This window comes from Protopterus annectens, chromosome 13.part0 (genome assembly GCF_019279795.1).
Source record: "Protopterus annectens isolate FY-2018-M chromosome 13.part0, PAN1.0, whole genome shotgun sequence".
NCBI lineage: Eukaryota > Metazoa > Chordata > Ceratodontiformes > Protopteridae > Protopterus > Protopterus annectens.
This window is the reverse complement of record NC_056747.1, coordinates 526,646,522-526,663,117: the sequence shown is the minus strand read 5'-3', so window position 1 is coordinate 526,663,117 and position 16,596 is coordinate 526,646,522. Positions and strand designations below refer to the sequence as shown.

General features: G+C 40.0%; 1 protein-coding gene across 1 annotated transcript in view; it reads left to right on the top strand.

The window, feature by feature from the left end:
- Positions 1–16,596, top strand: part of RNF43 (ring finger protein 43) — a 1,798,873-nt gene that overhangs the window by 1,548,919 nt on the left and 233,358 nt on the right. Inside the window, exon 4 of the mRNA XM_044054855.1 lies at positions 8,735–8,875. Coding sequence (XP_043910790.1) covers positions 8,735–8,875 — 141 coding nt within the window. The remainder of the gene's footprint in view (positions 1–8,734; positions 8,876–16,596) is intronic.

Genomic DNA, 16,596 nt, shown 5'->3' with positions numbered 1-16,596 from the left:
TTCGGGCAGATAGCCTAGTACCCACCTATGAACCTGTTTGACCTCCCACTGTATTTCTTAAACCCAGAATTCAGTGTATCCACCAAGCCAGTCTGTGTTGTTGCTTTAAACTTTGTGCTCTAGAGTTACTTGCCCATGCTGCAAGTCTAACCCTTCCCTGTCCCATCTTATGTGCTGATACTAGTGAGCACTAGAAGATCAAATGGGGAAGTTTACCCTCTCTGACTGTATTTTTTTACTTCTCTAAACACCTAAGTACTGGACAAGATGAAAGGTTAGCCTGCTAGTTTTACATTTGTTGCCAGCTATTTTAGCACTAGGTCTCCTAAGACCGTATACAAAACTGCCTTTTGCTCACAGGTAATGAACTTGTACTCAGTAGTCAAGACCTCAATTAATTGTATAATAAAACAAATAAAAGACAAAAAACCTTGTTCATTTAAAGTAAAAAAAAAAGGAAACAAGTCCCTTGTAACCCTAATATTATTATGCTTTAAAACGTAAGTCCACTGACGAAAGCGGATATTAAACTTTTGATTACGCTATTACCTTTGTGCTTTTGAACTTGTACTCAGCATTACTAATTACATGTGTAAGAAGTGTAAATACCTCTCACCTATAAATGTACCCTTTAAGCTTCATACACATCCACCACAGTGCTTCTGTTATCACACCAAGATGGCTTATGCTGAGATTGTTAGAGAGTCACTTCCAGAGCCTCGTAGAAATAGAGGATTAAGTCTCAGTATAAGTCAGGCCACCCTTGCAAACCACCTAGAAATAGTCACCTTGAGCAAAAACAATCGTAAGCTATCACTTTGAAGCATAACAGCAATGAAAATATTTTAGTGGTAAGTGATTTTGTTGTCTGGCAAACTGACTCTTAACTCACAAGACTTGACGAGGAGAGTGTTACAGTAAGTTGTCTTTCAGATGCCAGGATCTCTGACATTACAGGGGCCCCTAAGGAAAGCTAATTCTTGACAAATACGATGATATAGTAGGGGTGCATGTGGGAGGGAATGACATGATATGTAGAGCCCTGAGGAATATGCAGAGAGACATGTCAGAACTTTCCAGGTATGTTACAAATGTAAGTAAGACGGTAGTTGTGAGTGGAATCCTCCTCCGCCTCATATTTTGCCTCGATAAAATATATATATATATATATATATATATATATATATATATATATATATATATATATATAAAATTGACTTCAAGAATTGGCTAAATAGCTGGTTTTATTCCAGAGGGATCAGTATATGTCAGCATGTGATGAGATGCTCAACAGTCCAGCTTGCATGACTAAAGATGGCTTGCACCTGTCATTTCAAGGCTTTCCCTTACTGGCTAAAGCCTTTACTCCTCTCCTATTCCTTTTTTTAGGCAGAATGCAATTGACAGACATTCCAGTCTAAATAACATATCAGTCCCAAAATTGGATTGCATCAGTGTGGCTCTCCTTAATGCCAGAAGTCTGCACAATAAATTGCCTGATCTTGAAATACATTTAGAAAACATCCATATCTGTGCAGTTAAGAAACTTGGTTTAAATGTAAAGATAACACTCCCTCTGTACTCTCCATATTTCTTAATGAAAATGAACATATTACTCAGACAGGTCCCTAGAGACACATAAACTGAATGTGTTAAACTACAGATCAGTCTAGGTAGGATTAATTGTCAACTAATAGCTTGTTACAGAATGCCTTCTTTGTCACCTAATGACCGTGTAAGATTCCTCATTGTTCTAAATGATCTCCCAGTTAGCAAAAAACTCCCTTAATTTGGGTGACTTTAACTACCCTTCAATAAATTGTGGCACCTATTTCTCCAAAGCAGGATATGTACAAAAATTCCTAGACCTAATAAACAAAAATTTACATCATCAGCTAATAAATATACTAGAAGATGCATCATTTTTGACCCAATTCTTCCAATATAGACATTTCTTGCACTATAAACTTGTGACAGACTTCCAAAAGCTCCTACAACAAACTCCAATGAATTAAAGGACTACAGGCATGCCAGCCTCTACCTACTATGTGATGAAATATCAAAATTCATTTATGACTGCACCTTCCCAGACATTAATACAGCAGCAAGCTTCACTAAAGAATCCTGCACCCATTTAAAAAAATGCATACAGCTGGCAGTCCTTACAAGAACCAAGTAATAGAAAATTCAAAGACAAACGACCCTGGTGGTCCACAGCCATAAATATACTACACAACAAAAGAAAGAAAATCATTAAATTATTTGGGAAATGCAAGCCCATCTTCTCAAGGATAATGTCAAAATAATTGCGGACCCCCCCCCCCCCCCGAAGAACACTATTAGGTCCACTAATTTCAGGGGATGCTGGGGGCACTTTTCCCAGAAAATAATTGCACAGATCACTGTGGGGCCAGTGAAAAGAAAATGTTTTATTTGAGTCATTGCGGGCATTTGCATGGAAGTTCCCAATTCTGTTATGTTGTATTGACATTTGGTGGCTGTGGTTAGTGTTGCAAGATCTAAGGTGATGATCTCTGTCATCCTCAGACAAGAGAACATAGCCTCAAGCACAGTTCAGCTTCATTAACAAAACCTTACCCAGACTATCAGATCCTGTCCAAGTCCCACAGTGCTGTAAATTCCCTGACTATCTCCAGATCACTTCTGCCACTCTTCAGCTGTGCAGTGTTGAGAGACAATCGCAGAGGCTTCATTTGTAAAAATGTTAATTATTCTATTTGTGACAGTTTAAATTCATTTTTCTCTTACTCTTAACTCATTCACTTTAGTGGAGCTGTGGAGATTTGTATTCTTAACTCCCAGTAATTGCATCCTGAGCATTTTGCCAAAAATCAAGTCTAGGCCTCACACTTCAAACAAATATTCATATCTCTGGATCCATGCAAGGTTATTAAGGAAATATAAGTTGCAAGCTATTCAGCACACACAGATCTTTGCATTGCTAGGATTCTTTTTTAGATTCTAGGTCTTAAACTGGATTGGACACTAGTCAATTGCCCCAAACAAAGCTACCAGACAGGTTATCTACCAGATGGTCTCAGTGACCATCTCCCCGTTTTTCTCCTACGCAAACGCACTAACATACCCAAGCCCATAACCTTTAGACAAGTTAGAGATGACCGTAAACTAAACATACAGGAGCTAAACTCTACTCTAAAACAAACTAAACTGGAAACCACTACTAACCCTAGGTTTAGACCAAGCCATTGAATACTTTAATAGTACTTTCTTAAATGTCCTCAACAAAGTTGCACCCATTAGAAAAATCAGAGTCAAGGCAAACTATGTACCATGGCTGCGTAGGGACACAAGAGCCTTACTAAAGTCTAGAGATAAAGCTTGGAAAATCTGGAAAGGGATAAAACTAGCATAGCCAAACAAAATTACCAACAACTCAGAAATCAGGCCAAGAAACAAACCAAACTAGACAAAAAGAACTATTTCCTCAGGGTCCAAAACAAACACACAAAAGACCCCCAAAAGTGTTGGCATGCTACCAACTCCCTTCTAAAACCAGGAAAAATTACCACTCCAGCCCCCTCCTCAGACAATACCAAAGACATAGCATCCCAGTGTAATCAGAATCCATCCTAACTATCCTCCCAGGTATCCAATAACAACCATACACATATGCCTACCAAATGCACTAACAATATCCCCTCCTTTGCTCTCTCACCAATTCCCATTTCCACTATTAAAAAACTCCTCCTAAAACTAAAGCCAACCACCCTTGCAGCTGACAGTCTACCAGCCAACTTCCTAAAATTTGCTGCCAAATCCCTATCTTACCCAGTTTCTATCCTCATCGACCGCTCGATGCAGGAAGCCTACATCCCCCAACTCTGGAAAGTTTCATATATTATACCACTTCATAAAGGTAGCAATTCTTATTAATTCTCAAACTACCGTCCTATTGCCATTCTATCCCTCTTATCTAAACTGCTTGAGAAATGTATTCACTCTCAAGTCATGAAATTCCTAAACACACACAATCTTCTCTCTTCCACACAGCATGGCTTCCGGAAAAATCACAGCACAACAACTGCTCTCCTTTCTTTCACCAACCAGGTCAGCCTTCATAGAAATAACAATAATTTTGTTTCAGCAATATTTTTAGATCTCTCAAAAAGCATTTGATATGGTCTCACACTCCAAACTTCTAGACTCCCCTGGCCTCCCTATCCTTTGCCCCTTCCACTATTGCCTGGTTTAAAAGCTATCTGTCACATAGGCAGCAGTCAGTTCAGTGGAAGGCATACAATCTCCTTTATTCCCAGCTACGATAGGCGTACCACAAGGCTCGATTTTAGGCCTACTACTCTTCTCCATATTTACCAACAATCTACACACCTCCGCCCAGCATGCCTCCATTATACAGTATGCTGACGATTCAACTCTTATCTGCTCTGCTCCATCACTTTCCACTCTAAAACAACTCACACAAGAATCCTTCAGTTCTGTAGAAAGTTGGATTACTAAACCCCAGTAAGACAAAATTGCTATTTTTTACCCCAGCAAATCTATACCTACCCCCTGTCCATTTCAATCTCTTCTAAAAATGGTACCATCATATCTCTGTCTGACCTTACCAAACTCTTTGGTGTAGAAATTGACATAAACCTACTCTTCAATGTCCTATCTCACAAAACATAAAAAAGGTCCGCAAAAAATGGGAACCCTATATAGGCATAAACAATTCCTCTCAGAACAGGCACGGATTACTCTAGCCCAAACCCATCCACTCTCCACTCTAATGTATGCCGCTCCAGTTCTTACCCAAGTCAGAAAACTTGATCTCACCAGACTTGAATCATGTTACAATAAAATTGCCAAGTTTGCTAACACCTGCACCTTCAAAACCCATCACTGTCAATCTCTAAGGGAACTACGAATATGAGAACTTCCCCAGCTACTCAGTTACCACCAGCTAGTCATTGCCTTTAATATTGTTAGACATCCTAAAAAAAAAAACAGCACTAAGCCAGTTACTCTCTCCATACAGAACTAATCGTCCTCTCCGATCTACTGAGAAATCCCTCCTCTGCATCTCTAAAGCTAACAACAACTCAGGGAAAGCTCTTTTTTCTCATGCCATAGCTAGATCCTGGAATAACCTCCTCCCTTCTCTGACTTCTGCCCCCACTAACACACATTTCAAAAATGCTGTCAAATCACATCTTATGAATGCATGGCTATGTCCATGCATCACATGAATCTCCCAATTTCAGCATACTTTACACCTTCCTTCCTGCTATCTCTACTGTATGTATGTTACAGTTAGGTATCTTACTGTCAACTTGAAGTTGCATAATATGTCATGTCTAATCATATGATTTTTCATTCTTTTATCCTATCTCACTAATCAGTGTTAAAGCTTTAATGTATGAGACTCTTTGTAAATTTACTCACTTACTGCTGATGCATTGTTTATTGTTTAGACTGGATTGTATGAGACTTTTTATGTCTGTACTTCCCTTAGTTATCACTGTTATATGGTTGTTTGTATTACCATGTTGATGTTAATCTAATTTTTCTCCCCAGGCCTCCGCTGTAAATGACCTGTGTCCAGTCGGACTATCCCAGTAAACAAATGTAAAATAAATAATTAAAAATAAATACCAAAAAACAAGAAATAAAAACAGCATCCACAGGAATCAAGCAGGACGATCCACAGTATAAGTTGAAGAATGAAAATAAATATAAAAATGAAAATAACGCGGACTACTCAAACAGTCCAAATTTATTGACATTAGTAAGCGCTTTCACCATTCAGCTTCATCAGACATAAATTAAATAACGACAAGTCATTTAAATATTTAGCCCTTGCATCTCATTGGTGACTATAGTAATAACGTCACTAAATAGGGAGCTTCAAAATATATAATAGAGATGTTCAAGATAAAACATACATTTAATTCTATTGAGATGTTAATGTATTAGTAAACACTAGTACAAAAGATAAAAATGACTAATATCATAAATTCAAAACAAACTACATAAATAACAATAATAATTAATGAAGCAACTGGAATAAGCTCATGAAATAGTTTATTACTACCTACTTTTAAAATGTAAAACCAAAGATCATAACAATGAAAACTTCAAGGCATATTGAGTTAGATACATAACAACATATAAAATGCACCCCTTATATGCATTTTATATGTTGTTATGTATCTAACTCAATATGCCTTGCAGTTTTCATTGTTATGATCTTTGGTTTTACCTTTTAACAGTAGGTAGTAATAAGCTATTTCATGAGCTTATTCCAATTGCTTCATTAATTGTTATTGTTATTTATGTAGTTTGTTTTGAATTTATGATATTAGTCATTTTTATGTTTTGTACTAGTGTTTACTAACACATTTAATTCTATTGAGATGTTAATGTATGTTTTATCTTGAACATCTCTATTATATATTTTGAAGCTCCCTATTTAGTGACGTTATTACTATAGTCACCAATGAGATGCAAGGGCTGAATATTTAAATGACTTGTCGTTATTTAATTTATGTCTGATGAAGCCGAATGGTGAAAGCGCTTACTACTGTCAATAAATTTGGACTGTTTGAGTAGTCCGCGTTATTTTCATTTTTATATTTATTTTCATTCTTCAACTTATACTGTGGATCGTCCTGCTTGATTCCTGTGGATGCTGTTTTTATTTCTTGTTTTTTGGTATTTGGATATAACCACAGGATTCTTTACCCTCTGGTGTTGTGCCTGCTTGTTCCTAAATAAAAATAAATAGTAAATATTAATTGTGTCAAGAGTATGAGCTAAAGACTCTGTCCTCTTGCTCGAATAGGATGGACAGGATCACCTTATTTACAAAAAGTATGTAATAAGAATAATGGTAGACATGGGGTGGTTTGTGAACATCCTCTTCAACATACCCACATTTCTTCCCTCTACCTGTGTCATCCATGCGATTTGGGGCCTGGGGGGAGGATTGTGCTTCAGTTATTTGATGGTCAGATTTGGACACATTTCTTGTAGTTTTTTTTTTTTTTTTTGCTTGTCTTTGAGTTTTATTCTAGATCTGGAGACTGTGGAGAGTGCAGAGCACTGTAGGACTAGAGGTCTAGGTTAAAGATCAAGTTCAGTGGTCCTCCTTACCTTTTGAATTTTCAGAAATCAGCAGTATTTGCAGTCTTTTCATGTTGCTGTGGACTGGTGATGTATTGGAAATGTAGTGCAAACAATGAAAAAAATATTTAAGTGTTCCTGCTTGTAAAGCAAGATGACTGATGCTTCACCAGAATGTCATCAAGATGCTGATATTGTTGGAAAGCCCTGCAACGGTTTCTCACTGCTGTGGAGGCTTGAAGAAAGAGCAGTATTCCTGCTGCTGTTAGTAAACTAAAATTGAAGTAAATACTGCTGCTGTGTATAAGTCTACTTTGGCAAAGTACCCCGTCATTCCACCCTTAGTTCATTAATTCTTAGTTTCTGTGTAATGAAAAACAAATTACATATTGGGAATCCAGCCAGATATAGGAGCTTCATACTTTTTGTTGGACTCCAAAACATGTCAACACATCGCTCATGATCGTATCTGCTGTAAACAGATGCTGGATGACATAAAAACACTATGGGCATGTAAGTGCATTTTTTTAAACTAAATTTACTGACACAGAAGGTATCCAATGTATAACCTTGCCACTTCACTGAATAATCAACAATAGAGATTATGCAAAGGCAAAATACAGGAGTTTAATGGTGTTCTGTTTTCGGACCTTTTGAATATATTGACTCATTAGGGAGACTGCTTATTTTTGCATATGTTTCTGAGTATTTCATCTTTGATTTATATTTTGTGACTAGTTACCCAATGTAGCTTCAGATTATCATGTTATTTTTGCATTTTTTTATTAAAAAGATGTCATCTGATTTGTAAAAACTTATCAGTTGACACATTTTTGTGGCTGTGGATTTTGATTGTCTTGATATATGTGGTTTTCTATCTGAATTTAATGTTAAGTTCTTATGGAGACTGGAGAGTTTTCAGAACTGCACAGATCACATTGCGGGTGTGTCATAAAGTTTGAAGGCCACAGTGAATAACTGAATTTGAAGGTAGGTGTACATTGAATAATAGCAAAACAAAATGCAACACTAAAGTTGTCATATAAATTGCCTATAACTTTGCAATGATGTACGCCTTCATTTTCTTCTCACAGTTGTTATACATTCCAGCATTTCAAGCAACCATATTTATTGCCCTTAGTTATTACTTGTTTGCTTTTTGAGTTTTACGAGTGCTGTGGTTACTTTTATCCTTTTGCTGTTAAGTGCTGTCTTCCTTGTTGTGTGCTTTTCCTTTGAAATTTTGTCAGGTAGGGTTCTCTATATTTCTTTGCATTAACTTTTAAATTGCCACTTGGCATTAAGAAAGTAAGGAACTGGGAAAGAGGGCAAGATGTAGAGAAGGCAAGTGATAGCACTAAGGGTGAAGAGCAAGTGTACAGGCAGCTCAGATGTAGAATTGGTCCTAAATGTCAAGAGTCCCTCCTTAGTTTTGCATGAAACATTTGCAAGAGTATGCAACTTTATTACTCATTTGAAGTAATGGTGAACCCAAGGTCGAAAAAGGCATTCACATTTTGCTGTATTGTGTATTAGTTAAAAAAAAACAGGAAATATTTATACATTGGGCAGGAATATTTTTCTTGAGTTCAGCCTCACAAACTACTATTTTTTTTTTCTGTAGCTGAATGTGAATGTTGAGCGATACCCACCTCACCCTGTGGTTCTAATACAAGGCAAAGATGCTGAGCTTTTGATGGACGTTGTTAACAACAACCAGCAGGCCCAAGTAAAAATTGAAATGAAGAAGGAACCACCAAAGAAAGTAAGTGTGTGCAGTAACATTCCAACTTTTGTGTATTTTCATCTATGAGTTTGCTAGTCAGTGTAAGGGATCCTGTCACATGGTCACTTACCTGTGATAGAAAAAAGGGTCTATATTAGATGAATGAACGCTTAAAATGTTGAGTACGACATGCTCAACAGCTTTTAAGTGAAAGTTTATCTAAGCAAAACCCCATAATGTTGAAATATACCAACTCTGAGATCGCACCACAGTGGAGGACTGTCATAACATTACACAGGGTGAACGACGAGACCGCACCACAGTGGATGACTGTAAGAATGGCTAGACAAGGTGAACATTCTGACCTCAGCCGTTGGCTTCCTGACGGCTGGCCAACTATAACTTTTCGAAACTCCTTGTTTTGGCATTCTTAGGTTTTGTTTAGATGAACGTTCGCTTAAAAGCTGTCGAGCCTGTCGCACTTGACATTTTAAGCGTTTGTTCATCTAATAGGGAACCGAAAAAAAACAGTGTAGAATGAGGGGGTGCTTCGGCTTTCCAATGTTACATTTCAAATGTAGTATCAAAAGAATGTCCCCACCTGTCTTGTTTCAGTGGTAGATGTTCATCAATGTAGATAGTTAAAACTTGATAGGACAATCTTTAAAAAGATGAATCCCCTCTCCCCTCCTATGCCATGACCAACTATGTCTGATCAGTGAATGCCATCCCAGGAAGCCATTGAAAAACTGACCATTGAGATGAATGAGTCTTTCCAGCTAGCAAAGTTAAAACAGTTAAAAAAATAAAAATGTCTGTTGTACTTTTTCATTTAAAAAGGTGGAGTTTTTAGTAGTTTTTTTTCCTCTGTGCTGTTTGCTCCTATTCCTGTCAGCCATCAAACCTCTCCCAGTTGGACTTAAGTGCATTTAATCCCCCTTACATCGTATCCCCAGCAGGGGGGCTAAAGCTGTATAAGAGGATTTGTAATCCCAGAAGCCAAAAGGGTGGTTTGTGCTGTTGCAGACATCCAGGCAGTGAAGGTGTATGACATAGGCCTTGGGCAGGGAATGAGCAATCCATGTCACTGTAGAAGCCATGAAGCCCCCTCCTCATGCAGATGCGTGCTGCCATGCACTAATGATAAGGGATATTGCATATGTACCTTGATGGCTGAATGCCTGCTCTTGTATAATTCTTTGCATCAATGTCTTTCTGTGGGATTGTGGTATAAGATGGTCCCAGTCTTCCTCTGCTTTTCAAGAATTGCACTCCCATCTTGCCCATGCCATCTCAAAAGACACCCAAGCCAGTGTTTGAGCTTGGTTCATGTAGGCTGTACTCAGGGTTTTAGCCACATATGCCAAGTTGCCAACAAAGCTGGCTTGAGTTTTACTAGTTTGCTTAGAGTAACTAGACATTGCTTTTGTGATGATTTGCCTTTGATTGTGTATATGTATGGCACAGATATTTGACTAATTTGTGTTTTCCAGTGTTTTTATACTGTCATACTGTTTTCACATTTAAACTAGTGCTTTTTTTTTTTTTAGATATTGTTGACAACATTCACAGACTTGCTCTGCCTTTACCTGTATTTTTGTTAAACGTATTTTTTAGGTGTGCATCTGACTCTCTCTGATTTTTCTGTTCTGTATGTGCTTCCTTATCCGATCCTTTGTTTTAACTGAGTGATTCACTCCACACCTGATGACAGTCAGACTCTTCCAATCTGGCCCGTTTGGCTCATTTATTCCTCATTCTTACTAAGTATTACATTCCACATTACCCTATTGAAGGGGTCCCCACTTTTCAGCAGAGATTAATTTTGTAGCACTTGCACTGTTGCGTCCAGCACCAGTCAAGAGTTAAGTGCCAACCAGTGGAGGAGTTATCATTCAGGTAGCTGTAAGAGTTGGATTATTTCAGCACCCTGCCCATTTCATTTCAGGTATGGTTTATGCTCTACATAAGATGGGCATGCAATACTGGCCCAGTGAGTCTTGCACACTACCACACATTTGCTTAAATCCATCTGCTGTCTACAAGCACGGTGTATCATAACGAGCTGCATGCCATATTTTGTGATGTTGCCACACTGTCTTTTGCCACTGCTGGAAGTCATTGCAGTAGTGAATTTGAAAACATCCCTTCTCCCAAAATGGGTAAGCCATTGTCTGATACTCTCTCCCACCTTGCCTAGTCGGCTCCTGGGTCACAAGTCAAACCTGGCTTAAGTTGCGGCTTTATCTCTGTATACCAGTGAGCCTACATTTATCTTCCACTTTGGCTGCTCTCTGAATGCCATTCAGTTTGATGGCTGTTTTGCCACTGTTGTTTGTATTTATTTGTTTTATCCTTGGGCATTGAAGGGCTGACCAGCTTTGTTTGAAGGAGGCCATTGGGTTTCCCATGCCAGGGCAAGCCTCAATATCAAGTAGATATTTGGCTGGTAGGTGCTTGAGTTTTAAGTAAAGGACGATGCACTTGAGGAATATGGCCTTATACTAAAGCTGGATCCAGCAACAGGTCACTTTTCCTCACTCTGCACCCTTAGAAGGTGCATTCTTCCTTATGGGATCCATTTCACCCAACACTCTGTGCATGTCATTTGCATGTTACCCTTGTGTGAGCCTGTAAAGGTGGCATGGGACAACTTCCTCCTTAGGCTGCTGTAAAGAGTTAGAAGACTCTGGTGGTTCTTTGTGAGACAGAGAAGCATAATGATTTCCCCTCACCCGACATATTGATCGCTACTGCTGTAGCTGTATAGGTTATATCCTGCATAGGATAGAACAGTCAGCCAGCTCCCAAAACTTCAGGATACATACCTTCCACACACCCAAAGAGTCAGCTAGAGTTGAGGTGACTAAAAAGACAGGTTTGGGTGCCAAGCCCTCCAGAGCTTTCCTGATGTCAGAGTATATTTCTGTGTGGCTTTCAAGGATCGATGGTTGGCTTCTGCTGTTCCTTTGCTGGGCAGATAAGGTCCCATTGGGGAAAATCCTTACATTTTGAAAAATTGTTTATTAATACTTCCCTGTTCAGGAAAGTTATTTGTAAGGTAAGAGTTTATATTTTAACAGACTGTCATACTTTTAAAACAATAGTTCAGTTTTTTCCTTTCAGTTTAAAAGTTGTTTAAAATAATTGAAAAACCTGTTTTTTTCTCTGGAGAAATTGTGTGTATTTAAATGTTTGGGGTTGGCAAAGTGTTTCAAAAGTGCTTTTTACTTTGTTTTGTGTGAAAAAAATGACTTTTAAAGACTTTTAATTTTTACCAGCTTTTGTTTGTTTGCTTTTACTGGGTAAGAGGCACCATTTTAGGTTTAACCATGAAGCAAACTATTGGTCCCATGGTCAGTCCTTCTTCATCTACAAAAAAGTTAAGCAAACAGCTTTTACTACCATAGTATGCTAGCAATTTACCTTAGCCGCAAGTAGGTGACTCTGCAATGGCCATTGTTTGTTCCTCAAACCATTCATCTTTTACCGTGGATCCTTCTGGGGGTAGCGAAGCCACTATGGACTGGGGACAGTCATGCTGTTGGGTTTCCCTCAATGGGCAAGGGAGAGCCACTCTTGTCTATCCTGGGAGAGAGAACAGGAAAGACTTTCCTGTTTTTGTCAGAATGTTGTGCCCAAACCTAAGGAAACTGCTGTGGCTATTAATAACACTGTTGGCACCATTTTTCCTGTCAAAAGAAACAGAATATTAAACATGTATGTACTACTCTTCAGATTTCCTTAGAGAGGGGTAGTTTACTGGTTCTGGCTCTTGGTTTAATTCAGGCTATTGATCTTTCTTCTAAGGAAGTTTCTGGCAAAAAAGAGGGATGCATCTTTTCCTTAAGAGACTGATGATTCTGAATGTCGACTGGAAGACAAAGGGACAGATGTTCTTCGTGTTTCACTGTTGCAGTCATCACATTTGGGTTATCTGCCTGCAGGTAGCCCTCAGTCGGCCTGAATACCAGAGTCTTGGGATTTCTGCATCGGATGCTGTCGCTTCTTCCATGACGTCAGGTCATCAGGGGTATAAACCATGCAGCCAACACCATTACATCAGCTTTTCTTGCCATGCAGTGTCCGAAGTAGAAGCAGTTCGCAAGTGCTGGTCAGCCGCCTCCTAAAATATTTGTTTTTCGAGTTTCAGACCTAAAGTCTTCTAAAAGATAAGTGCTCCATTGGGGATCCTTTTTTCTTGCTCTATCCGATGTCAGAAAAAGCTAATAATTGTCTTGCCTGTGGAAAGCAAATATCTCACAGAGATTTTCATTCTTACTGCGTCACCTGTTTAGGCCCAGACCACGGCGTTCCTCGCTATCGGTTTTATGCCTTGTTCAACACCCGAACTATTCGTTGTCATGCTATTTTTGTTGCTAAATTCTTTCGCTCTGGTTCTCCGTATCCTGAAATGGCTTTGATAAGCAATCCGACTACCGTTCTTCCGAAAAAACATAAGGATAAAGAGAGAGACAGACCGCATAGGTCCAAAACTGCTGACGATGCTTCCATTAAGCTCGTCGCCAGTTCACCGGTACTCAGTGAGGTGCTTTCACAGCCCCTGATACCCGCTTCTACAGATTCGCAGGCCTCTACTGAGTCCCATTCGGAGTCTGGTATGCCGCGAGATGCTTCTTCGACTATGGATCTACGGATGTCTCTACCTTGGACGGGTCCGGAGCCACTGTGCAGGCACCGGCTTCTGAGGGTGTATTCAGGCCTTCCGATTTTCATATTAAACCGATGACTTCATTTCAAACCAAAAATACCGAATTTCTCAGGCACAAAGTTCACACTATGCCTAGGAAACTGACGACCAAAGCATATTCTCAGGCCCGCATGCCTCAGAAACAAATGCTTAGAATGGCTGAAGATCTTATTACTTTAATTAGGGGAAACCAGCCTTCCCCTTCAAAAAGACCAAGAACTAATTTTCCTTCTGATTCTTCAGATCATGAGTCTGTAGACTGATCCTTCTGATTACCAGGACATGCCCTTATCTACCTATGAGGATTCTGATGCAGAGGATTCCATTCCCTCTACTTCCCCACCAGAAGATTTTTCTTTTGGTGAAACCCTGCATAACCTTATTGAGCATTTCCGGTAGGAGTGCCAGGACTACCCACAGTCCAAAAAGAGACTCTGGGAATTTTTAAACTTGCCTCTACACAGGTCTCTAGCTATCCCTCCTGTTCTGGAAATTGTGGATGATGTCTTCTTGGAATCCAGCCTTACCCCTGATACCTTGCCTCCAGCTCCCAGGAAACCTGACAGGTACTACAGAGTACCAGACTCCCACAAATTCCTCTTTTAGAATCCTACTGCAGATCCAGAGACCATTTCCCAGGGACCTAAAGGCATTAAGGCTACTACAGCCAAAAACCCTACCCCTTCGGACAGGGACTCGGGCTTTAGACAGATGGGGTAAGAAGGTATACACCTCTGCTACTCTTGCCATCAGGGCTTTAAATTGCTAGTTTCATATGTTAAAGTATCAGCAACATATTATGGAGCTAATTAAACAGGAAATGATGTTGATTCCTGATTGTGCAGAATATAAAGATTTACAAGAGTTAATGCATTCTGCTAACCAAGTTGGAAAACATACTTTGCAATGTGGTTTTGATGCCTTAGAAGCATCTTGCAGGGCTGCTGTCACAGTTTCTGTTCTTAGAAGGCATGTTTGGCTTAAGGAACAAATCTTACCAGACCATGTCAAAGCAAAATTACTAGATGCACCATTACACCAAGAACGCCTGTTTGCCAATAAAGCAGAAGAAGTCCTCAAAAAGATGGAGGAAAAGCTAAATCTATGCAAACTGTTAAAGATTTCCTACAGGTACAGCCACCTAGATTCAGTAGGCATTGGCCTTCTAAAATATGGTCCTTTCCAGTCCCTCCCAGACCTTCTCAGTCCAAACCCAGGGGCAGCAGACCACCAAGATTACAGTCTCAGGGTATGCACAGATCTCAGCAATGGAGTGCTCCCACCTCTAAAACAGGGAGTAGTAGGCCACCATCCTATGGTAAAATCTCACAATGACTTATCCTTCACTCTTCCAAGCCTTGCCTAAGTACTTGCACCCTTAGGAGGAAAACTTGCCCTGCATGCAAAAAATTGGGAGTACATCACCCAGAACAGATGGGTCTTAAACATTGTATCCCAGGGATACAGATTCTACTTCCACTCGCTGCCAACCCCAAGCAGATAGCCAGACCTCCCCCAAAACCAGTGGGCAGAGGCCCAAAAGCAAGTACTTTCTCTTCTCAGTATCAAGGCTATTCAACCTGTCCCAGCAGAGCAAAGGGGGCAAGGTTTTTACTCCAGACTGTTTCTGGTACCCAGAAAAGAAAACTCTTGGCGCTCGATCCTGGAGCTGTCTGTTCTCAACACCTTTCTTGGTGGTTCCAAGATTCAAAATGCTTACTTTCCAACAGCTGCTTCCTATGCTAGCCAAGGACTCCTGGCTAGCCTCCCTAGACTTAAAAGAAGCTTATCTGCACATCCGCATAAGGGAATCTTGCAGGAAATATCTACGTTTCAGAGCAGGCTCTATGCACTATCAGTTCTCTCCACTTCCATTGGCTTATCTACTGCGCCCAGGGTATTCACAAAATGCCTAGCTCCAGCCATTGCATATTGCAGGCAGAGAAAAATTCAAATTTACCTATATTTGGACAATTGCCTGATTCAGGCGGACATTCAGGAATTGCTACTCCAGCACCTAACATTTGTAAAGAGCCTTCTGACTTCACTGGGATACACCATCAACGAAAAGAAATCACATTGGGTACCCAGCCAACAGATTGTATTCCTGGGAGCAAGCTTGAATACAACTTCCCAGATGGCATTCCTCACTCCAGGAAAAACAAATTTATTTGACAAACTGCTTCAGTCTACTGGCCACCAAAACCCAGCTATCTGCAAGAAAAATACTGCAAGCCCTAGGGTTCATGGCCTCTTGCATTCTGCTAATTCCATATGCAAGACAGCATATGAGGAAACTTCAATGGTACTTAAAAAGTCAATGGTGTCAGCATTCTCAGCACCTGGAAACAATGATTCCTATCATTCCTTGCCTAAGGGCATAGTTCCTATGGTGGGCAGGGGCCTGCTACCACAACAAAGGACTCCCTTTCACTCAACCCCCTGCTGCCCAAACCCTAACAGACACATCAGACTATGCATGGGAGGCTCACATGGCAGGACAATGCATTCAAGGCAAATGGAGCCCAAAGCAAACGCACCTGCATATCAATCAAAAAGAAATGTTAGCTGTACAGAATGCTCTGACAGCCTTCAAATGCCTTTTTCATCCAGGGCAACTATTGATAAAGACAGACAACACCACAGTTTTGTGGTACATAAACAAGCACCCATTCCTACCCACTCTGCAGGTTAGCCATGGCTGTTTGGAACATAACCTTGAGCAGTCAAGTGCACCTGCAAGCTCAATTCCTGCAAGGCAAACTAAATTCACTTGCAGATGACTTAAGCAGAAATCTAATGGACCCATACGAGTGGAAACTGGAACCCAAATCATTCAAGCTTCTGATACACAGGTGGGGGTCACCAGAGGTGGACCTCTTTGCTTCCCCTCAGAACTATCAGTTGAGCAAATTTTGCACCAGAACTCCCCACAGCCAAGCATGGAAAGTGGATGTCCTATCCTTTACATGGGAAAACCTCTCAATCTATGCCTTTCCCCCTCTGCCCGTCCTCTCGAAGGTTCTACTAAAGATCAAACAGGACAAGC